The sequence below is a fragment of the Prinia subflava genome, chromosome 15, assembly GCF_021018805.1.
Source record: "Prinia subflava isolate CZ2003 ecotype Zambia chromosome 15, Cam_Psub_1.2, whole genome shotgun sequence".
Taxonomy (NCBI): domain Eukaryota; kingdom Metazoa; phylum Chordata; class Aves; order Passeriformes; family Cisticolidae; genus Prinia; species Prinia subflava.
The window spans coordinates 10,624,922-10,649,197 of NC_086261.1; the positions used below are offsets into that span (position 1 = coordinate 10,624,922).

A 24,276-nucleotide genomic window follows, 5' to 3' on the forward strand; every position below is an offset into this window, starting at 1 on the left:
ATTTTGGGAGGAGCAAATACAAGGTCTCAGAATTTCAGAGTGCCTCCTCAACTTAGCATTAATTGTTAAGGGAGAAACAGAAATCTAGGGATTCCTAATAATTGCTGATCGTTGCTATACTTAGAGGACCTTTTTAAAAATATGACTTGGGAGTAGCCAGGACCACTCTGACTGCTGTGGCTGGGAGTGAGGGACAGCACTGACAATAGAAACACATTTTGAGGGGGTGCATCTTTCCTCTCCTGCCAGAATTTAGGCATGGATGCTGGGCCTTTCACTACCATTTTCCTGGAAGATGTTTACTTGTGGGATATTATTTCTTATAGATACATTATCCTTTTGTCTTGTTACAGGATTGAACTTTGGTGGGGTTTTTTTGGTTTTTTTTTTTTTTTAACACTGAGATAATTGTCCCTCTTGTACTCTGGCATGGCAGAAGTTGCTGAAATCGTGTTTATTTCTAGGAATCTGACACTCATGTTCTATTCTGAAGACTTCTGATTTTATGTATTGAAGATCTACTTTTCTGGAATTGAAACTGGAAAAGAAACTGGCAGCCAGCAATAGGGATTGAGTCTCCTTCTTCATCTACCAGTTGTGAGCAGACAAGCAGCACTGTTTTTCTGTTCAAGATGGTATATTTTAAAATGGAAAAGTGATGGAACAACAATATTTTCCTACATTTCATTTCTTTTTCACTTGAAAATCACAAGTTTTGTTTTTGCATGGAAAAAGTGATTTTTTTGGTAAGGCAAATGGGAGAGCAGTGTTTGTGAATCATTCTGGATATATGGACAAAGGGAGCATTCACTACTCTTTGCTTTCAATTTCTTTATCAGGATCCATCTTTTGTGTTCAACTGGCTGTTACTATCACTTTCATCTGACTTCAATCATATTTGCTGTTGATTTGATCCTTATTTAGGGAGTGCTGTGTTTCCTCAAAGGAGAGCCCTTGATCAGAAATAGAGATTTTATAATCATCTAGTAATTTGTTATGTTGAGTTGGCAAATTCAACTGGACTAATTTAAGGTTGGGCAAGACACTGAAAGCCAAGTGCATGCCAGTGAGTGAAAGGCAATGTGGAAGTCTAAGAGCTGTTAGCTGGTCAATACTTTTAATGTTTAAGGATCACTGGAGTGGTATAGGTATCAAGAAAATATAACTGTTTTGAGGGGTAACTAACTCTCCTGTAACTTGCTTTTCAGCTTAGCTTTAAACAGCTCTTTGAGTGTTCCTTTGCAAGCAAACAAACTCTCCCTTCAATTGCTACAAATTTTATGGGCTGAATTGGGCAGAGTCAGTGAAGAATATTGCACATGGAAGAAACAGATGAAGTTGAAACTCCCCTCCTAAGCAAATTTAAACAAGTTTTTTGAGAATATTCATAAGCAGAAAGCAGTAGTATATAGGGGAGATAAAAGCAGTAATAGAGGCACACAACAAAAGTGGGTGGATTATATATTAATTTATGTATTGATCACAGTTGCAACTTGGAATTATGTCATATAATTCAAGGTATTTAGCATTTTTAAAAGAATAAGCATCTCTCTTCTACCATGGGATTTTTACATAGTCTTAAAAGATCCGAATCTCTATTTGTGCTTGTTCAAAGGTTGTGCTTTTACGAGAGATACTGATCACCAGCAATGTAGAGTCTACAGCCCCGTGGGTCTGTAGGGCACTGCTTTGGTGACTGCTGGGAATGAGGCACAAAAACAAGTCCTACGAAGCAGTTCTCCCCTTGTTAAATGTCTGACTAGGCCCACTCTTCAAACAGGAAAAGCACAGGGATTCAGAAAGTGAAGAAGGCTGAAACGCACCCCCTTAGCGTTGGGGAAGGTGGAAGAGTGCATGAACACAGTGAAAACCAACAGTGCCACCTTGTGTGGGTGTGACGGGAGAGTTCGTCCCCGAGGAAGCAAATGGCCCCGGAGTGTCCCCAGCTGCTCCCCTCGGCCAGCGGGGACAGGGCAAAGGGAGGGATGAGTTCCCTTTGACCTGCAGGAAGGAGGTGTTTGCTGCTCCACTTGAAAAGCAGAGGTGGGGATGTCAGGGGCACTCAGCCTGACAGTAGAAGAAGGACCAACAAAAAAGCAGGTTGCTCAGATTTTTCTTTCATAATTCAGCATCTAGAGGAATGTCTGGGGGAAGAGGGGGTAATGTGAATTGTTTCTATATGGGAACAGTAAAAGTGCTATCAAAAGTCTGGTCTTACGCAGCCTTTTAGGGGTAAAAAATCAGTGATTAAGACTGAGACTCAAGCTGGGTTAAGGGTTGCACAACACTAAAAAAAAATTATGAGACTTAAGGAGATGTAGGCTTTCCATGGGGCACAAAGAAATTGTGTCCCTGCAGATCAAGTATAGCAGGTCTCCTGTGTGACTGATACTACGTTGTTTCTCAGCCTGGAAAGATGCTGCTTAAATGCAAAGAGAGCCTTTGGGGAAGATAATATTTGCTTTACTATAGGTCCACTATAAGTATGCAAAAGAGGATGCCAATTGCAGAGTAGGGTTAATTTAATTTTTTAGCACAAAGTAAAGCAGTGTAGGTTGGGTGCAGCCTTAGGCAGTGCCGATTGGTCTGGAAATATTTGAGTCTGTGCAAAAAGGAATCTTCAAATAAGGTATGGAAGTAAAAATATTTACAAAGCAAATATATTGCTAAAGGAATCCTTCTCCAGCTCGGCTTCCTGGAGAAGGGACAGGGTCTAAAATGCTAAGCACATTTAGGTACCACGGCAAACACAAGAAGAATTATGTGTGACATGTCCACCATGCAGACATCATGTAGGTGAGAACTGAAAACAGTCGTTTACAAAAAAAAAAGTCAAATGGATCTAAAAGCTATGAGGCTCAAAATTCCCATTTTCCAAAGTTCTGTACAAACTGACTTTCATGAACATAGAATTTTTTCACAAGTTCATCTGATAAAAGTATTGATGAACTGCTTTTGATTATGACTTAACTAGAAACAAAACAAAAAAATTGAGATAAACAAAAGACAAATTAAAGTGATCCTTTCTGAAAGGATGATACATATTTATTCATTACCATATTGGGAGCTATGCCTTGTTTGTCACTGAGGACCTGAGACTTGAATTTGCTGGAGAGTACTGTTTTGAAAAGAATGCTGATACTTAAAATACACATAATTATTTTACCTCAGTAACTACTTGTAAAAGACACTTTGAATAGTAGTTACTTTACAGTTGCTTATATTTACATAGATGCAGGAACATTAGTAGTATTCCATTATCCTCAAGTCTATGTGTAAATTAGTGGTATCAACTCTCAGCTTGCTAAAGTGTACAACCATTATGCCATACACCCTACCTATAACTGTGGAACAGTATTTACATTAGGGGATGACAAGAGGAATTTGTTAGGACAGCAGATCAAGAACACTTGTAACAGTGTTGTACTAAATGAAGGATCCCCTTTTAACAGGAATATTCCTCAGAAATCATGTGTGTCTCCTGTAAGAACATGAACAGAGGCAGAAGAGATGTTGGAAGCCCCTATATCAAAAGATAATTTTTAAATATTCCCAGGAGGAACCAATAGTGTGTAACAAAGGAGACTTTCTCAGCACAGCAAATGGCATGGAAAGACAGTGGTTTCCTTTTTTCACTTAGCTATGGTAAGTAGATTAAAAAAAAAAAATCAATCATTTTATACACAAGAGTCTTCCTAGGGAAAAACCTAAACATTTTTCAACAGAGTTTTGTAGACCAAAGAAATTGTACTTTTTAATGTAGAATTGCTCTTTGTGGCATTGCTTTCCCATTTTTTATTATTGTTCTTTGAAGACAGAAATACTGAGTGATTGTGTGTGTGGTACTTGTAGAAAAGGAGGCAAGACTCCCATAAAAATCCTGACACAGGCAACTGAGCTGAACACAATGCTCTAAATTGGAGCTGAGGTGTGAGGGAGAGAGGGCAAAGCTACCATAACTCCTCGTGGCTTTTAGCCAGACTATGCCCCGGTGCAGCCTTAATACAAAACACCTCTTCATCTTCGTAATGTGTATGGATTGTGCAGTTCTGAGTATTTATTGCAAAACCCAGTGTGTGACAGCAGAGTTTACCAATACAGAACTGTACACTGGGCTGTGGTGGGTCAATCTTGGCTGGCCAGCAGGTACCCACCAAGTTGCTCTAGCACTCTTCAGCAGGATGGAGTGGGAGAAAATAAGATGGAAAAACCTCATAGATCAACATAAAGGCAGTTGAATGGAGGAAAGACTGCATATGGAAGCCAAGGAAAACAGGTTTACTTTCTGTTTCCCCTCAGCAGACAATGTCCAGCCACTTCCCAGGAAGCAGTACACACACAGAGCAGTTGCTCTGGAAGACAAATCATAACAAATGCCCTCTCTCCCCGCCCTTGCCCCTCCTTTTTCTTGGCTTTTGTTGCTGTGCAGATGGCATTTGGTATGGAATATCCCTTTGGATAATTTGGGTCAGCTGTCCTAGCTTTGTCCTGTCCCAAGATCGTGCCCACCCTCAGCGCACTGGTGACAGGGGAATGCTGGAGGTACAGCTGTGATGCTGTCCCAGGAAACACCAAAGGGTTACCAGCTCCTTTCCAGCTACCAGTGCAGAGCACGGCACTGAGGGCTGCTGTGGGGAAAACCGACTTCATCTCAGCCAGACCCAAGGGGGAAAAGGGATACAAACTCACAGAGGTAGCAATTGAAACAGCCACTAGTTTATTCAGAACAAGTAGGCAAACTGAGTGTAAGAAAGTCAGCAACCCTGTTACATCCACAGGCCCATCAGCACAGGAATTCACTGTGAGAATTCACTGTCAGCTGCTTGTTGCCAGAATACTGCTTTAGGGAGTATAGGATTCCAGTACTTGAGGTGCTCTGTGCAAAGCACAGTCAAACAGAGGGTCTGGTAACCTGAACATGGGAATTACTCCCCTTCATCCTGCAGAAGTGAGAGCTGTAAAATGTAATGACAGCAATATCAAGTAAACATTAACTATTCCAGCAGTGATTATGATCGCAAATACCAAGATATTTATCTAATTATGGTTAATGTGTGAACAGAATTACATCTCATCAATCCTCTGCACATGCCTTTCTACCTTCATCTGGAATGGAGGTTATGGGGTGTTTTGCAGTAGCTTTGCGTGCTTCCTCCAAAATCTCACGTTACCAACACCTGCTCTGTCATGAGGACAGATAAAAGAGAGTCCCAGCAGCTCATAAGGAGTTTACTTCCAAAAACCACAGTAGTACAGGTCAGTGGGTCAGCAACCAGAAACCACCGATCTAAATGCACTTCAGTGGACTGAATGACTTTCCTTATATAATAGATATTTATATAATATTTGGTTACCTCTTTAGAAGTGCTTTTGTACTTGTGGTTAGTAAAATGATTAAACTTTGTCCAAATGATAAATGCTTTTTTCTTATTTTAAAAATATTGCTTATTAGAGGGTGTCCAAGGAGGCAACAAAGATGGTGGAGTGTCTGAAGATCTTATGAAGATTGACTGAGGTCACTTGGTCAGCCTGGAGGAGATGGAGGGGAGACCTCATTGGGATCTTTGGCATTGTCACAAAGAGCAGAAGCGCAGCCACTGATCTCTTCCCTCTGGTGACCAGTGACAGGACACGAGGAAACAACATGAGGCTGAGTCAGGAGAGGCTTAGGTTAGATAGGAGAACTTTTTTCACCCAGAGGGTGGTTGAGCACTGGAACAGCCTCCCTGGGGAAGTGTCACAGCACCACGCCTGAGAAAGTTCCAGAAGTGTTTGGACAATGCTCTTGGGCACATGGTGTAACCCTTGGGGTGTTCTGTGCAGAGCCAGGAGTTGGACTGGATCATCCTGATGAGTCTCTTCCCACTCAGCATATTCTATGATTCTGTTTGGTCTGAGCTGTCTCAACAGGTTAAGGGTTGATTTTGTGTCCAAATGTTTGGAACAAGACCAAACGAGTTTTTTTTAAATCAGAAATGGTGTGGCCAGCAGGACTAGAGCAGCGATCATCCTCCTCTACTCACACTGGTGAGGTTGTACAATGAATCCTGTGTTCAGTTTTGGGCCCTTCACAGCAAGAAGGACACTGAGGTGCAGCAGTGTGTCCAGAGAAGGGCAGGGGAGCTATCAAGGGTCTGGAGCATTAGTCTTGTAAGGAGCATCTGAGGCAGTGCTCAGGAGGGCCATTACTGCTTTCTGCAACTGCCTGAAAGGAGGGTGCAGCCAGGTGGGAGTTGGTCTCCTCTCCCAAGAAACAAGTGAGAGGAAATGGCCTGAACTCGCACCAGAGGAGGTTTAAGTTGGACATTAGGAAAATTTCTTCACGGACCGTGTTGTCAATCGCTGGCACAGGCTGCACAGGGAAGCGCTGGCATCACCATTGCAGGAGAGATTTAAAAGACGTTAACATGGCACTTGGGGACTTGGCTTAGTTGTGTACTTAGCAGTGCTAAATTAAAGGGTGGACTAGAAGATCCCAGAGGTCTTTCCCAACGTTCCAATTTGGCATTTCCCAATCCCAGAATTGTTTCTGCGACTGAGTGACTGAGTGACTCAGTGAAGGCGGCTGTTGTGAGGCGCGGCGGTGGCCATGGCGGCCGGGCAGGCCCCGCGTCGCCGTGGCAACGCACAAAGCCTCGGCGCGCGCGCCCTCCCCCGGCCGCGAGCGGCGCTCTCGCGAGACTTGGTGCGGCGCGGCGCGGCGAGGCCGAGGCGGTCGGGCCCGTTTCAAACCGGCGGTCGCTGGGCCGCGGCCCGGCACGAGATGGCGGAGAGCGACAGGGCGGAGGCGGCCGCGCCGCGCCGAGCCGAGGAGGCGGCCGGCCAGGCGCCACAGCCACAGCCGCCGCCGCAGCAGCAGCAGCAGCAGCCGGCCCCGCAACAACAGACGCCGCAACAGCCGCCGCAGGATGAGGAGGCGGCGGCGGCCGCGGCACCCAGTAGCGGCGCGGGCAGCGCAAATGGCGTCAAAATGTGTGTGAGGGCAGGGCCGGGAGGGCGGCGGGGGCAGCGCGGCCGGGGGTGCGGCGGGAGGAGGCGGCCGGGCCCCCCCGCCCCCGTGGCTCCTCCTCCGCGGGGCCGGGGCACGGCCGGGCCGGGGCGGCGGGGCCCTCCCGCGCCGGGGCTCGGGGAGGCCGCGGCCTGGGCGCGGGCAGGGGGCGGTTCGTGGTCGGCGCCGCTCGGGGCTGGGCGCTGCGAGGCCGCCCCGCAGGGCAGGGCCGGGCTCCGAGCCCCGGGCTCTGGTACCTGGCGGACCGGTTCCTACGGGATGCTCTTCCAGGAGTGTTCCGCATCGCTTCTGGTGCTGTTTGCGTTTCCGCTTCTTGCCGAAACGATGTTGTTTGTAAAGCCGTTGAACTAGTCTTTGTTCACGTGAGGATGGTAAGACAGCTCTATAGTAATTTACTTTTTAAAAACGAACCCCGCACATGCATGCACGAAGTTTTCTTGCAAACTGTAACATCTTCATACGCAGAACATGTAAAATTGTGCCTTGTATAGAAGGTCTAAAAGGAACTTAGTATAAGGGAGCTGGAACTCCCAGCTCACTGGAACAATACCATGAATAACTTTGTGTGCGTGGTTGTTCTTGGTGTCAGACTTTGAGGGTTGTCACTCTTTACATGAACTAGGTTTTGACCTCATGTCGTTGGAATTTCAATATCTCTTCCAATCTCATTCAGATTTTATAGGGAAAATACATTTACAGTAATCTGTTACAGTACATCAAAACTCTTGGTGTCTGTGAAGTTTTGACATGTTCTAAGCAGCCCTGCTCTGATACTGTTGTGTTTAAAAAATGCATGTGGGATCATCTTCAATATAAAGCTGGATGAATAAAGATGTACTTCATGCCTTTACTTGGCTCCCTGTAAAATTTAGTTTCGTTTACAAGCTATGAATTCCACTTTACTGTAAAATAGAATTTGTGGATTTGGTTTCCCCCCTCCCCCCCAGTCTGGCACTCAGCTTCCAAACTGCACAGATTAGGTTTGAATTTTCACAGAATTATTGTCACCCTTTTGCCCCTTTTAGGTGTATAAATTTTATTGCCTTTTGAGGTTGCTACTCTTGAAATGAGGTATTTTCTCTGTATCCCTCCTGTCAACAAGATCTTCTTTTCCCTCCAAAATCTCACAAGCAAATGAAAAATCTCAGTCATTCTGCGTGGCAGAAGTCACAACTAGAAGTTTGAAAGTAAGGGGGGTTCTTGGTGACGGAGATACAAATCTTATTCTTTCGGATACAGTTTCTAATCTTCTCCCAAACGGGTGTGTAAAGGATTAAGCTGTCAGTTTTAGGTGAAATGTATTGCTTAAAAAAAAAAATTAATTAACCTGGCTTGCTTAGCATTGATTAAACTGGAGAGGAATCCTGGCTCAGCTTGCACATTTCCCTAAGTTTTTTGTATCGAGCAGTGAAACTGTTCAGCACAAGGAAGCTAAAGTGATCCATGTGCTTTGGAATCACATGTTGTGAACTTCTTCCATTTCTGTCTGCTTATCTTATTATGGACACTTGTGAGGAGAGGAGTAGAAGTTTATTTTAAAAAATCAAGGTTTAGGACTTTCATGTTGATGTATATTGTGCTTATTATTTTTAGGCTTCTCGTTTTGCATATGGAAAGCTTGTCTTTTGTCTTCAAAACTTTATGGAAAGTTCAAAAGCTTTTGTTTTTTGTTTTTTTGTGTTTTTTTCCCAAAAGTTATAATTGGTCTTTCAAATCAATGAGCATATGCACTTTTTTTAAGAACTAATTGTACACATCTTTATTCCAGTTCTAGGAATGGTAATGGTCTGTAATTTCACAGGCAAATATTAATTTAATGTGTGAAATATGTAGCTCATACAAAAGATAAAGATTAGAAATTACTCTTGTTTTTCCCGCATGAAAATGTCAATTCATAATTTCTGAGTCTGTCTTTTCTGTGATCTGTAGGTGACTAATGTGACATTGCTTTGAGTGTGTTATTTGATTGAAATTATTTTTAATATTCAAGGAGGAGGATAAGAGTTGTAAAAGGATCTCTGCCTCCGGCCTGTTTGTTGGCCTGTGTTGGTTTTAGCAGATGAGTTTTGCAGGAAGGATTGTTTCTTTAATTAATCCTCTATTTTCAGCAGCCTGGCTGTGATTCCCAGACCAAGTGCAGGGTTGCTTTGTTTCTCAGATTTAGAAGTTTATGCCAGGCTTGTATCTTCTGTGCTCTCTGATTTGTACAGCCAGGTCGTGCAGAGCCTCTGGATTCCATATTTGGTGACCTGTCTCATCCTGTGCACTACGCTGAGCACCAAGGAGCTGTTTCATAATCCTTTAAGCAGCAAAGAGCTTAAAAGGCTGAAAAGAATCCATTGCTTTAATCCTAAAACTTAAGGAAGAACTCAGATTTTTGCTAGGAGTCTCGTTGGGCAGGAGTTAGGTTTGCATTTGCAAATGGGATTGGATAGAGGGAACTGATCTGACTGGAAGACCCGATACTCTGCTCTTGGCCTCCTCCCCGAATCCCTCCAGTTCCTGCATTGTTCCCTTGGCTTCACTTCATTAGACAGCCACACAGGAATTACATTGTCACACACACAGGGTGCTGTGGAGGAGGGATGATGCCCAGGGACGTTGGAGGATGCTTGAACTAGATAACGTTGTTGATTTGAGATGTTTGAAATTTTACAAATACTTGCCCCAGGGGAGTATCCTTGCATTTCCCAGTTGGTAATCCACTCTTAATCCACATGTAAACGCAAGGACTGTGAAGTTAATACCGTATGAGTATTTCAAAACTGGGGAAAAAGTCATGGGAGAAATATGGATGTATTTGATGTGGACGTATGTTCTACTCCCTGAAAAGTGCCCAGGCTTCAGTAGATAATACATTACACTTCATGAAGAGCTCCTTGTGCTTTTGGGTACAGGACTGTGTTTTGTGCAAAACACTTACTGTTTCCTTAACTGTGCAGAGAGCTGAAAATTTGCCAGTTAATCAAAACCACTGGTTTTGCCATATGTTGTGGTTGTAAAACTGAAATGCCTGAAACCTTCCAAAGTGTCTAAATGAGATAAAAACGAAACCCTCTGAAATGTGGGAAATATAATAAAGATAGTGATGTAATAAAGGAGGGTTCACAGTGATTCACTTCTGTCAGTCCTGTAGGACATCACCTTCTAATTGTTCTAACTCAAGATGCTAAATCTGGATTTTTAAAATATGTGTTTCTCTAAAGGTACTTTTGAAGTTTCTCTTTGAGTAGACAGTGATGTTTAGTTAAAGATGCTAAGTAGCATCTGTTTAGTGGATGACATTTGTGTGGCTTTATTCAGTGGATTCTTTCAGTTCAGCAGTTCTCCTTTCTGAAAGTAACAATTCAGGCACCTTGAGCCTCTGTTAGCGTGCTAAATGACCTTGTGATAGTAAGGCAGGAGTGCTGAAGAGTTACAAATATTTCTTCTAATTTTGTAAAAAGTCTGGTCTTACTGAAGTTGAGAGTTGGACTGCCTTTAAAGAGAAGCAGCTAATTTTCTTGCATTTTCATTTAAAAAATAAAAATACTTTCAAAGGAGAATTTTGGTGCTATTGGTGAAGTTTTAAAGACCAAGGGCCAGGTGTCTATTTTGTTGTTTTTAGTGGATAATACCTAGTTACTTCATTAGTCTTAGATTCATAGCATGGCTTAATAGAGCTGCTTCCTATGAATTTAGCAAATTTTCAAGTTCTAGTAGTGTTAAGCAGTGAAACTGAAATATTATTTGTTGTTCTTAGTTGAATTTTAATTTCTGTCTAACAGTAGTCTGGCACAAATTTTGAATAAAAATAATTTATAGGGTAGATAAAACATAATTTGATATAAAACCTATTTGACTTGATTTTGATCTAGTATTATTTCACTGAATGAAGTATCCCAAGCTGTTTCAATTCTCAAGCTTAGACCGTTTCTACTCCCACTTCTGTGGTGAATATCCTGCAGCTTGTCTAAGTGAGGTGTGAAAATTACCAAAGCACCAAGGCATGGGTACTACAGCTGATTTTTCACTCTTTCTGGTTTGGTCTTTGTAGAAGTTCCATAGTTCCATCATTCTCAGTCTTGACAGACAGGATGTGCTGGCACAGTTGCCCAGAGTTATGGATGCCCCATCCCTGAACAGAGCCCTGAGTAAGGTGATCTAGTGAGAGGTGTTCCTGCCCATGGCAGGGAGCTTGGAATTAATGATCTTTAAGGTCCCCTCCAGCCCAAACCATTCTAGGATTCTGTGATGCTGTGAAATGGAATGTAAGTGAATTAGCAAGATGTACTTTCTTTACTTAACATTGTAACATTTTTTGTTCTTGATAAAGCGGTGTATTTTGGAATTACTCTGGTAGCATGAGTTTATTTTTCCCAATCTGAGAAGCCGCAGTTCACCTCTTGGGAATTCCAATAGCATAGGAAATACTCAGTTGTATAGGTAGGAAGTGGGAGAGTCGAATGATCCAATGCAAGACTAATAGTGTTTTTGTTTGGATTTTTGTTTTTTAATGTAGGGATAATGATGAGACAGCAAAAGAAGGGAAAGCACCTGTGAAAGAGAAGTTGGTTGCGAAAGCGAAGGCAATCCCTTCTCTTGGAAACAAGAATAGATTCCACCCCTATGCAAAGGAGAAGAATGCAGGCTCTGCAGAGAAGAAGGCTGTTAATCGCAATAGAGTTTTTATTAGCAACATCCCGTATGACATGAAATGGCAAGCTATTAAAGACCTGATGAGAGAGAAAGGTAACTTACTCCTTGTAATACACTTCACACAGAGACTGGCAGGGCTTAAATGCCACTGATGTGTCCTTTGAGCCACACGGATTTGATTTGACTTTTTCTGGTTTGGCCTTTACTTGGTACATCTATCTCCCTTCCCCCTCTTTCATCCGAGACAATTGCATTGCAGGGTAGGCTGGGTAAATGAAGTGCTCACAATCTTCTGCCATTCTGGTGTGACAGTAGAGAGTATATGCATGACCTCATGAGTTCTTAAAGAGATTGTGTTTTGTCTAGTTGTAGTTCTTGTAGATTTTTTTTCTCTAAGGGCTATTGTATTTAAGCAACACATGAAGTGTGTTACCTGAATAACAAGGGATGTCTTTCAAAAGTTGTTTTGTATTTCTTTGGTGGAATCTGGCTGTGGCATTAACTTTGTCTGCATTGTCACTACTGCCATGACTTTGTCTGGAGCTTTGTCTTAAAAGCTTGTTACTATTGTTGCAGTTCTGATAGAGAAATCTGACTACCCCAAAAATAGTATTTTAAATTTGGGGTAAAATAATGATAATATAGATTTTGTAAAAAGTTAGTTCTGTGTTTTCCTTGAAAAATTGATTCTTCAAAAGTAATGCAAAGCACACTTGGCTTTTAGGCTGTGAAAAATGCCAGACCCCCTTCTGTAACTGCTGGTTTATCTGTTGTAAGGTGACGTGACCATTTGATTGGTTTATTTACTTAAACTTCCTACTTTAGAAAGTGAGTCGCTTGCTGTGAAATATTTGATGTGTAAATTTGGTTATTATTGAAGGCAAACTTTTGATTGAAGATATTCAGGTAGAAAGTCACCTTAAAACAGGTGTTGTGAGTAGGATGATAAATGTAACACTTCAGTGAACGTTGACGTTTCATTTGTTAGGTTAAGGGACTGTGTATATCTGAATTTGTTCACCAACTATATCATACTGGACAAAATATGATCTGTAGTATGAATTAGGTTAAATATAGTTGTTTGTTTGTAGCTTTTGAGAATGTAGCTGCTGCATATTTCTGAAAATAGCTAAATTATATAGCCATTGACAGGAGGTATGTTGGTCTGGTTTTGATTGTTGGTGAATAATAGGTGATTCTCTGTAGACTTGTGCACAGGGGCACAGTAAAGAAAGATACTGGTGTTTAAATGCATTGTCTCTTGGTATTTTCCCTTTGTATGTCTTATGTAGTTGGTGAGGTTACATACGTGGAGCTGTTTAAGGATGCTGAAGGAAAATCAAGGGTAAGTGCCGTGGGCAACAATCTGCTAGAGGTTTAAAAGTTCCTCAGCAGTTTTATTTTTGTATAATACCTGTACCAGTTATTGGAAAGTAAGTTTCATTTTTACACTGATTTTCATTAAGGTAGCCTTGAGGATTCTGTGTTAGAAGTAGTTTTACACCTTCGTGCAACTCACACTAGCTGGTTGTAAGGGGAAAAGTACTTCTGTAAATGTTAAATGGCATTTACTTAATTCTTCTTTTTAGCCAACACCTTTGTCTTGGTACAAATCTGTTTCATATAAAGGATGTTCAATAAACCAATCACTGTATTTAAATTTTGTCAGTGTAGTATGCTCTTCTTGGGGCCAATAAGTATAAAATGTTAGCTAAGAGTATACTGAGTGAAGTGCCTGATTTCACAGCTTTGCAGGATTGGTACCCTTAAATACTGGCTTAATGTATTTACTTTCTTAAAACTAAATGGATGGAGATTGTTGGTAGCCAACAGAGTGCCTGCAATGAGGCACTGACAGTGAAGATTGTTAAAGCTCCTCTGTCTTCTTAATAAAAGTCAAAAGTTTGGCCAATAGCAGCTCCAAACCTGCAGTGAGAACATGAGAAATGCAGGTTTGAGTCTAAACTGAGGTTGTATCAATTGTTGTAAATTACTTTCTTTATACTTGTTAAAACTAAAACATGCTGTCAGCTTTGCTATACTTAAAGAAATCCTCAACTCTTTGCTTTATTAGAAGGATGCTGGTGCAGTCAGTAAGGTTATTTTCTTATAAGGTAATTTCTCAATGCTGCTGTAGTACTGAAGCGGTGTGCAGACTGCTTTTTCCTTGTAGTGGTGTACTTGATGTAGGTAGATTTGAATTTTGTAGTTAGTGACATGATGAGTGACTTGATTGGTTTTTGGTTATGTTTTGGGGTTATTTCCTTTCCACCCTTTCCCTCCCACCTCCTCGTCCCAGTTGTCCTTACATGGATCTGTGTGGCATTTTTCCAATTCTGGTTTGACTCAAAGAGTGTAAGAGACAATGTATTCTCTTGCACTTGAACGGTATGTATGCTGAGAAAGCAGGAGAAATTCAGATTAGCTACCACTAAAGAGCATATATTATGGATTTTAAAGCTGAAAATAACTTTCATAGTTACTTAACAGTGAGCTGGGATCTTTAACTGGAATCTTCATTGCTCTGTCATATGTGCTGACTGATTTGTTGTTTTTTTTTGCTTGTTTTCTCTTTACATATGATGACAAATCTCGTGGATATAGGGTTGTGGGTAAGTTTCTTTTTTTATGTGTGTAGAAGCACACCACTATCCAAACATTCTATTAGTTTTGGCATATTAAACTTTATTTTAATACTCTAAATGTTTTGATCTCTTTCCAAGTGTGGTTGAATTCAAAGATGAAGAATTTGTTAAGAAGGCATTAGACACTATGAACAAATATGATCTTAGTGGAAGACCCCTGAATATTAAAGAGGTATGTTTATTGCTGCTGTTTTGAATTTGAAATAGTGAAGATACTAAAGCTACTGAGACAACCATACAGTGTTTTGAGAATCTTAGATGTATAATTCCCAGTTTCATTTTTATGACATTTTCTTAATGGGCTGGCTTAGATACTATGCCAAGTAAACTGACAAAAAGCATGTCCTAAAGTCAAAATAATCTATTGCTGTTTTAAGTTAAAACAACTTTACTTCATATTCTTACCTTAGTGTCATCAGGTCTTTTCCAACCTAGTCATTCTATGTTTACATTGTTTACCTGCTTCAAAATATGACACAGAATAAGTTAATTATTAGACCACTACATATGTGCAAAAACAGGGCTGGAAACAGAGAAGTTGTGCTGTCTGGAAAGTGAAATAATGTCAACATTTCTATTGTTGTACTGTAGTATATGGTGCTATCTGATGCAGTTCTTCCTGTCCTGTTACAGTTTTAATAATGGTATTAATAAATAATACAAAGCCACCACCTAATTAAATTAATTCAGTTCTTGGAGGAAAGTGCTAGACTGACAGTCCTTTAGCTTGAAATCTTTTCTACTTGTCCATAGGCTAGGTACAGCCTGTGAAGTGGCAGTGCACGCTTCCTCAACAAGTGCTTTGCCAATATGCCTCAACCCTCATCTGAAAGGACCCACCTCTAGAGGTGAGGGAATTAGGTCTCCATGCTAATTCAGTTCATGATCCCTCTGACGTGGACAAGCGTTGATAATTGTGATGGGTGTATGCAGAATTTCAGTAGCTCCATTTGGTTTGTTGCCAGTCCAGCTGTTGATGGTTTAGTGCTGTGTTTGTGCCCCTGTTGCAGGACCCTGAAGGGGAGCATGCGCGCAGGGCACTGCAGCGCGGAGGAGGGCAGTTTCCAGGAGGACACGGACCTGAGGCGGCGCCTGGCATGATGAACTTACCACCTTCTATCCTCAATAATCCAAACATTCCTCCTGAGGTTATCAGTAATTTGCAAGCAGGCAGGCTCGGATCCACGATTTTTGTTGCCAATGTAAGCTTAAAACTGTGTTTTATAACTTCAATGTTTGATCTTTGTAAGATATCTTACCTGTGTAGTTCAGTTTTAATATAAAGAGGAGGTTGGAAATAGTTCACAGTTAGTAAATTCAATTGAAAATGTTGGGTATATGTTCAGATTTTGGGCATGGAAAAATACATTAAACTCTTGAGACTGCCATGCACTTCTAATTATTGCAGTCATCTGTTGATTCAAAAATATTTTATACATCTTTTCACTATTTATAATTGCATTTCTTTTTTATTAAATATATACTTCAGTTTATCTTGCTAATTACTTTAGACTAACACAATAAAATTCCAAGAAATACAGTGGTTCCAGTTCTTTATTAGCACAAAAGAGTACTGTATTTATATGAGGTCTTGTGGAATTACAGGCTCTTCTCAAGAACCAACCCAATGTTAGCATGTTAATTAGAGTAAAATACATGTACATGGAATAAATGGTTGACTTTTTGGACTTTGATGCAGTGTGTGTATATTACAAAATCTCAACTATTTACAAGTATCAGGCATTTTATCTGTGAAGAGTTAAGAGCAACACAGAAAATATCTTCCAAATGTAATGGCAGAATAGAGATGTGCCTTGAAATCACTGATGTATTTCTGTGTTTAAGCTTGACTTCAAAGTTGGCTGGAAGAAACTGAAGGAGGTGTTCAGCATTGCTGGAACTGTGAAGCGTGCAGACATCAAAGAAGATAAAGATGGCAAGAGTCGAGGAATGGGAACAGTTACCTTTGAACAAGCAATTGAAGCTGTTCAAGCAATATGTATCCTTGGTTTTGAAAAATAATTCATCGTATATTGATTAGTCTTTAATGGTTCTGACAGCGTAGTTTTGCAGATGGTACTTATGTGCCTTATAACTAAGATATAGGGAGTAGAGTTTAATACTGTGCAGATTACACTTGTAATGACTGAATTTACTACTAAATTCTAAAAGTTCCTCATGATGTTGAACAAAACGAAAATACCTGGCAGTTTGACAATTGTGGAACTAACTTTAATGTACCTAACAGCTTGTATTGCATCTTCTAGCCCTTATCTTAAAGATAAGGGAGGGAAAGATAAGTCTTATAGTAATTGTACAGAAATGTAATAAGTTATTACACTGGTTCTTCAGAAACAGTTGAATTGCCTTCCTAAGATTTCTTGACTGGTATTTCTTCAGCTATGTTCAATGGACAATTCCTGTTTGATAGACCCATGCATGTAAAAATGGTAAGTTGCTTTCGTTTCTTTCTACTTTGTATGTCTCTCCCAAAACATTGAAAGGATCATAGCATAACATCCTTGTTTTTTATTAGGATGACAAATCAGTTCCTCATGAAGACTTCCGTATTGTGGACAGCAAAAACTCACAATTACCTCGTGAGTGCACACTGTTTTCTACTCCTTGTACTTAATACATGGTGATCTGTGTTTTGGCACAGTTTAATAATACTTTTGCTTACTGTGGTCTCTGTGATACAAAGGAAGGTCTCTTTTCTGATTATGCTTTTTTTGTTTGTTTGTTTTTGAGGTGGTCTTGGTGGCATTGGTATGGGACTTGGACCAGGTGGACAGCCCATTAGTGCAACGCAGCTGAGCATGGGTGGTGGAATGGGGAGCATGGGTCCAGGAGGTAAATCCATATTCTTCATTTCTAAGTTATACAGAGCTAGTTTAAAAATTTTAAAGTTTGAAATCATGTGTTTGGAAAAATGACACTTTTGGCAAAGCAAGCTTTGTGTAGTGTGCTTTTGAGATTTTAACTGTCTGACTTTTAAAAAAAGCCATTAGGGTGTACTAAGTGTTGTTTATCTTTTTGGTTTAAAGGTATGGGAATAGACGGCCCAGGATTTGGTGGAATGAGTAGAATGGGAGGCGGTACGTGCAATGAAGTTTTTTGCATTAAGTATTTCTTTAATACTGTATAGAAAATACTTTTCCTTTTTTACAGGACTTCCTGGATTTCGTGGAATGGAAGGAATGCCGAACATGGGAGGATTTGGAGTCAACCGAATGGGAGGTAGTTGAACACCGTTCCTGTACACCCACTAATTTGCTAATATTTATTTATTAAAAGCTCTCCATTTAGGGGTGGGTAATATAGCTAAGTATAGAGGAAGAAGTTGCATGACTGGAGGCCTGGGAACTGGCAGGAGAGTTAAGTGTGCAATAGGTGCCTCTGCCTTGTGCATTACACTCACTTCTGTATAAATAAGCAGCTGTGAAACAGGTGTTGTATGAACATCAACTTAGATGTAAATAACAGAGTATTCCTGTTTTTTTGCTTTGCTCTTGGCAGAAATGTTCCGTGGTGGAATGGGAGCAAACATGGAAAGAGAATTTGGTCGTGGTGACATGGCATTGAACCGTGGCTTTGGAGAGTCTTTTGGAAGGATGGGTATGGTAACTGTTGAATTTTCTGTGACATAGTATTGGAAGAATTTTGCTAGAAGAAGAGGAGACCTGGTTTCATTTGGTCATCTTCTGTCCCTTCTCCCCCAGTCATTACTGTAAGGATGTAATCTGAGTGTTCAATACACTCACCACTTAAGACAGAGGTTCAGGTGTGGAGGGTTTTTTCCCCTCTGTAAAATATAAATGGAATAACTATTTGAGGAAAGCTTCATACTGTTTATTTTGTGGGATATTAAGTCTTTAGGGTGTTGAAGTATATGCTTTTGATAATCCTGAACAAGCTGTCCATGTATGGCCTTTGTAACTTCCATGAGCTTGTTTTGCAAATGCATGGTATAATACTGTTTTTACTGCAAATCAGATGGCATTGGACAGGAATGTGAATTTTGGTGCCCTTGGGTTTTGTCCTGCCTTCTGAGCTCATACACCTCACAGTGGTATTTACTGGCCTCTTCTGTAACTAGCCAGCATTATTTTGTTTGTAGATCATGTCTTGTTGGCAGTGGGGTTCCCTCAGTGGAGTTACTCTTCCATCTTCAGAGGCGTGGAAGAGCTCAACAGTAGAGCTGCTTGACCTTGGTTACTGTGCTATTACCTGGATGAATTACTGAATTCTTTAGGCTGGAAAGCTGGAAAAGATCACCAAGTCCACCCTTTAACCCAACACTGCCAAGGCCACCACTAAACCAGGTCACCAAGAGCCACATGCACACATCTTTTAAATCCCTTTGGGGATGGTGACTCCACCACTTCATTGGCCTGTTCATATGACTGACAACTCTTCATGTGAAGTATTTTTTCCTGATACCTAATCTAAACCTCCCTGGTTTAACTCCAGGCTGTTTCCCCTTGTTCTATTGCTTGTTACTTGGTAGAAGAGACTGACTCCCATGTCTCTGCGAATTCCTTTCAGGTAGTTGCAGAGAGCAGAAAGGTCCTCCCTGAGTCTCCAGGCTGAGCACCTCAGTTCCCTCAGCCATTCTTCACAGGGCTTGTGCTCCAGAGCCTTGGTCAGCTTTGTTGCCCTTTTCTGGACACACTCCAGCACCTCTGTGTCTTTCATGTTGTAAGGGACCCGAAACTGAACACAAAATGCATTATAGGATACAGCTGTTCTTCTCCTTCCCTGTTTCTTGTACTTTTCTATTCCCTTAATTCACCTCCTTGAAAGAGAACAACTGCTAAGAGCATAAGATTCATCTGGTCTAAAAGTTGATTTTTTTTTTCTTTATATATTTTATTAGTTGAGGCAAGTCATAGCAAAGGGTAACTGTTGTGTGCTTTTCTTCAATACTGATTATCGTGTAGAAGTGGTAAGAACATAATAAGCTCATCCTTTGAGCTAGTGTTGATGCCTTTGGAAGGAATGTGTTAGAAATCAAGTGTATACTTTCACTTTGGCTACTTGCATAAACGTCTGCTTCCTGAGTGAAAATGCAGGGCCACTTGAGTTGTAAATGTTTCTGCAAGCAGTAAGCTTCTGAGTCTTCTGGTAACACGTTGGTTTAGAAATCCGTGAACATGGCCACAGTGAGAAACTGATGTGGGTGTCTTTCATTCAGTAGCTCCAGCAAGCTTCAGTTTACAACCTGTCAGTGACCTGACCATTTGAATAGTGTCCTGAGAGCCCACAGGAGAGATTCTTGGCTTAACCTTGAATAATGGAAGGAAACTGTAGGGACTTTGAATAGATACTGTGTTTGATCAGGGAAGGCCCTAATGTACTCCTGTTAAAATATTTAGGTTAATGGTATCTTAAAAAGAAATACTGTGAAGGCATTTGTTTTTAGTAACCTTGAAAGCAAGGAAGGTGTCTTTGATTGGGCTGTAGTATCAGAGTGGAATTGAGGATGTTTGATTTGCAGCAGAATTGTTGACTTTTTATACTGTATGGTTCATATAAGATGAAGCCTTGAGTTTTGAGGTTGTTCTTCCTGATGTGGGAAATGGCCCATTTAATTCTACTGTGTTGGTGCTGCTGGCAGGCTGTCAGAGGGGAGAAAAGCTGGAAAGAAATCAGAGTAGCTTAAATCCCGTCAGAAAAAAGGACAAACTAATTTTACTTGCTAGATGTTGCTATTTAGTTTGTATAGTAAAGGCACACGTTAAAGTGCCCTTACAGAAAAACATTGCCAGGTACCATTGAGAACAGCGCAGTTCATTAGCGTGTGCTTTGTTCTTTTCACTAATGGTGGTTTCAGTGTATGTCACTTCATTATTTTTCTCTGTTTAGGTGGTGCAATGATTGGTGTTTTTGCAGGAGGAATGGGAGCACCTAGCATGGGCCCAGTAAGATCTGGAATGAGTAGGTTAACTTGTTTCAATAGAACATAAATGCATAGGCAATGTAACAGTCTGGTGTACACCTGCTTGTATCAGAGCAATTTGCTGTAGTGTAGTGTCTTGCTGTTGAGGGGAGTAGAGCTCTGTTGCATGTGACAAGTCTTAACAGTTTTCAAAGCTGTTTTGTTGATGTAAACGTTCAGAGGAAAACTAGCTAATAAAGTCTGTCCCTTAATCTTAGATTTGGAATGGTTTCAACTTCTAGTTTGGAGAGAGAAGTGATTAAAGTAAATTATGTTTCAGAAAAAAAGGCAGAGTTAGAATGAAGTTCATGAAGCTGAACCTCAGTAATCTGTCATCACTGAAATAAAAAGTCAGCCTTGAATTTCAGATTATCACCCAGTTTAATTTTGTGCAAAGCTCCAGTACTGAGTTAGTATTGCAGCAACTCTGAGTTCCTCAGGCTAGAGCAGATGAGAAACTAAAATCTTGCTAGTGCCAATCTTAGAAGGCATAAGGCTTAAAGAGAGGGTCCCTCATGAATGATCTTGATAGTTTTACTGTACATTAATTTTTAATGATGAATCCAGAAATATTACAGTATTTGAATGCTATTGCTTCTTAGTTTATATAAAATAAATTTATAAATTTTATTCCATGTATGTACTTTTTACTGGGATTTAAACCATGACACATAGGAAAGTTCATGCTCTTTACAGTACTTGCAGTAACTTCTGTTCTCAGCAAAAAACCTCATCTTCTCTAGATGATTTTGTAATTAGGTGTGAGTATGGCTGCATTAAATAAAGCTGAATATAAATGCAAGAAGCCAAATAAACAGTAATGCATCTGGTCAAATTACCTGTATCAAAGTATTGCCACAGTTATTTATTTGATCTTGTTGGTAAAGGGTGTCACATTTTTATTAATTAAACAAGAGGGACTTTAAATCTGAATTCTTGTGTTCCACATTTTGCTACATTAGGTGGTATGACTAACAGCTTGATGCAGTTTGGTTTTACTATTATTTTAGAATTGACACTCTGTATCTTGTAATACTTTGTCTTAAAATACTAGCCATGCTCCTCAGTAAATCACTGTGCATATATAAAAGTTATGGTTTATATTCGAGCAGTTTTAATAAAGTTATTCTTCTCCTGACACAAGAATTTCATTTTGTACCAAATACTTGTGTGTTTATTACTAAGAGGAGATTTTGTTTTATCCTCTGTTCCTCTGTGCAGGCGGTGGAATGGGTGGCATGAACAACATGGCCGGAGGAATGGGCATGGATCGCATGGGCTCGGGCTTTGATCGGATGGGGCCGGCCATGGGCGGAGGCCTGGACAGGAACATGGACATGGACCGAGGGTTTGTGCCTGGCCCCATGGGAAGTGGCATGAGAGAGAGATTGGGCTCCAAAGGCAACCAGATATTTGTGAGAAATGTAAGCAATTCAATACACAGAAACCACAACCTCATTTTGTGTGTATGATTGCATGCTCTTATTTCATTGTAATATTTTGTTATCAATAATACTTTTTTATTCTAGCTCCCTTTTGACTTGACCTGGCAGAAGCTAAAGGAGAAATTCAGTCAATGTGGTATGTATATGAATCTTACCCCTGCTCTTTCCATAAACTTCATGTGTTATGTGTTTATTAGGTAACAACAGGAAGACTGTTGTTGGATTCTGAAGAAGAGTCTAGCTGGCTTAACATTTCTTATTTCACCCAGCTTTCTTGAGTTATATAAATAATTTTTAGGCATGACAGAACACAAGACCAATGTACAGTATGGGCTATGTTGGCTCTGAGTGCTCACTTGCTATAAACTTACTCCATTAATACAATTACTTTTTGAATTTTTTCTTTTTTTGACATATTCCCTGGCCAGTAAAAGTATATAATGTAGTGTTTCCTGTGAGATAAATGTGTGCAGGAGCCAGGGTCTGTCTGAGCCACACTACTTCAGAAATGGTGCTGCATCAAACCAGAGTTAGTAATTTTGCCAGGGTAGCATTACAGGGTTTCTTATACATATAGATGATCCTGATTAGCATATTTGCAGGCTGTAATGTTCCACTTTATCTTAAGAAATAAAGGCTTGGTACAAATATTCAATGATTGTTTTTATCTAATTCAGAAAAGTTGGTCTTTTCACAGAAATAAGTGAAAAATAAAGCTTGGGTTTAGAAATACATGACATGTTTTGAAAACCCATTTTCAGAACGGAGAGCTTTAACTGAATTATGAGATGTCTTCTTATTTTGGATAGACAGAAAAGATAAATAATTTAAAACATAATACTGATGCTTAAGACATCATACAGGTGTTTACAGATTTGATATGAGGCCTTGCCATTCAACTATGAAAAATTACAAGGTGTTGAATTTTCTTTTTTGGTAGGTGGAGAATATAGCGCAACAGGTTCTTTTTTTTTAAGTCTTAACCTCCTGGGCAACTTTCAGATAGTTCAGAATTTTTTTTTCATTGTCTCTGTCAGCTAATGGATGCAGTAATTATGTTCAATTGCTTTTAAGAATTGCAAGCAACAGATTGTGTTCATGTCAGCATAGTAAGGAAATACAAAGACTGTTTCCCAGTGTTCAGTTTCTTTCAGTGAAAGGCCAGTCTTACATGATATTTAAAAATAAAAGGCTTTGTATTTCAGGGAAAAGTTTTTTGTTCCTAGTGACATTCAGGGGCTCAGGAGGGCTGTGCTACAGCATGCCATAAGCAAAAACTCACTAGCTCCAGGGAAGTGAACATTCTTAGAGGTACCAAGAAATCTGTATAAAAATATTTCCTTGTGAGTTGAGTGTCCAACCTCAAGGAAGCTCAGCTGGAATTGGGAATGGTTTTCCACCACTCCCAGCCTGGTAACTTTATTGTTTAAAAGGGTCTAATTTTGCTCTGCAGCTTCTTCAAGAATTTGCATGCTTGTGATTATTTTTGGGTTTTGTGATGAACACAGTGGACTGGATTAAGCTGCAGTTCTGTTAATGCTGTCAATACTCACACTTCTGTCAGTATGAAACAAAAACTTTTCCCTGAGTCTTACAGGGCACTTTGTTTCAAACTTGAGGTCAAATACAGACATACTTCAGGAAAGATTTGAGATAATGGATCTGGGTTTGGATTCTTTCCTGCTGTTTTGTCGTGTGTCACCTTGCCTGATTGTACCATCAGTCTCCAAGTGCCGATTTAATATGTTCCCCTAGATTGTGCTTAAAAATGTTTTATTATCACTTCTGAGTTCTGTAAGTTGTTAGTACACTGAGGACTTGAAATAACGGCTGTTTAACTTATTTATTCAGGTCATGTAATGTTTGCAGAAATAAAAATGGAGAATGGAAAATCAAAGGGCTGTGGAACAGTGAGATTTGACTCACCAGAATCTGCTGAAAAGGCCTGTAGGATAATGAACGGCATAAAAATCAGTGGCAGAGAAATTGATGTCCGCTTGGATCGCAATGCATAATTTAAAACTGTGTGTTCAGGAACATTCCTATGTCTGTTTAGCTTCTCTATCTTAGTCATTTTTAGTAACATTGTATGCTTACAAAAGCTGTAAAAAGGAACTTTTAAATCCCACCAGCCTTTAACAGTATAGTGTTTAATATACTGTGATACTTGTTAACTGAATCTTACTATGTTTGGTTTTTAAAGACAATTTGCCTGATTTTTGTTGTTTTTTTAGAGGCACTGAGCACCTGCAGGTCCCTACAGACCTTGGATGCTTTGGATGCTCAGTGCCTTTGGAAAATTAGGCCAAGTGTCTCTAGTCATTCAGTTTAAATGAATGGTTATACTGTTTTTAATAAAATAAGCCATTTTCTCTGTTAATCTCCAGATTGCATAGTGGGATTTATTTAGTGTTTTCTGATCTTTTTTTCCCCCTCCAGTGTGTATCAACATTGTAATGTAAAAAGTAGATGTCTTTTTCAGAATTTTGGTTTTATATGTGTGCTGTAGTCATACTGTAATTCTTGACTCTAAAAGAAAGGGCTCCAATTAGGCTGTGATGTTTTTGTTTGACTTAATATTACTTTAATGACATGACT

At 40.1% G+C, this 24,276-nt stretch overlaps 1 protein-coding gene across 2 annotated transcripts; it reads left to right on the plus strand.

Moving 5' to 3' along the window:
- The first annotated feature begins 6,661 nt into the window (after positions 1-6,661).
- Positions 6,662-24,058, plus strand: MYEF2 (myelin expression factor 2). 2 transcript variants are annotated; one of them, XM_063412192.1, is made up of 17 exons: positions 6,662-6,972; positions 11,511-11,740; positions 12,940-12,992; positions 14,252-14,259; positions 14,371-14,464; positions 15,303-15,494; positions 16,138-16,291; positions 16,693-16,742; positions 16,829-16,892; positions 17,044-17,145; positions 17,340-17,390; positions 17,464-17,532; positions 17,812-17,910; positions 20,161-20,232; positions 21,455-21,657; positions 21,763-21,814; positions 23,530-24,058. In XM_063412192.1, the coding sequence occupies exons 1-17, from the start codon at positions 6,764-6,766 to the stop codon at positions 23,691-23,693; spliced, it is 1,866 nt and encodes a 621-aa protein (XP_063268262.1). In that variant the 5' UTR covers positions 6,662-6,763; the 3' UTR covers positions 23,694-24,058. The 2 variants fall into 2 exon arrangements, with proteins under 2 accessions (XP_063268262.1, XP_063268263.1); XM_063412193.1 differs by lacking the exon at positions 20,161-20,232 and having other exon boundaries at positions 6,666-6,972.
- Positions 24,059-24,276: the final 218 nt, after the last annotated feature.

Bases quoted from the DNA above. Each gene is read 5' to 3' on its own strand.
- MYEF2 (XM_063412192.1), top strand. From the start codon at position 6,764: ATGGCGGAGAGCGACAGGGCGGAGGCGGCCGCGCCGCGCCGAGCCGAG. The intron at 17,911-20,160 runs GTATGGTAACTG...TTCTCTGTTTAG, and splicing joins AGAGTCTTTTGGAAGGATGG to GTGGTGCAATGATTGGTGTT. The intron at 20,233-21,454 runs GTAGGTTAACTT...TCCTCTGTGCAG, and splicing joins CCCAGTAAGATCTGGAATGA to GCGGTGGAATGGGTGGCATG.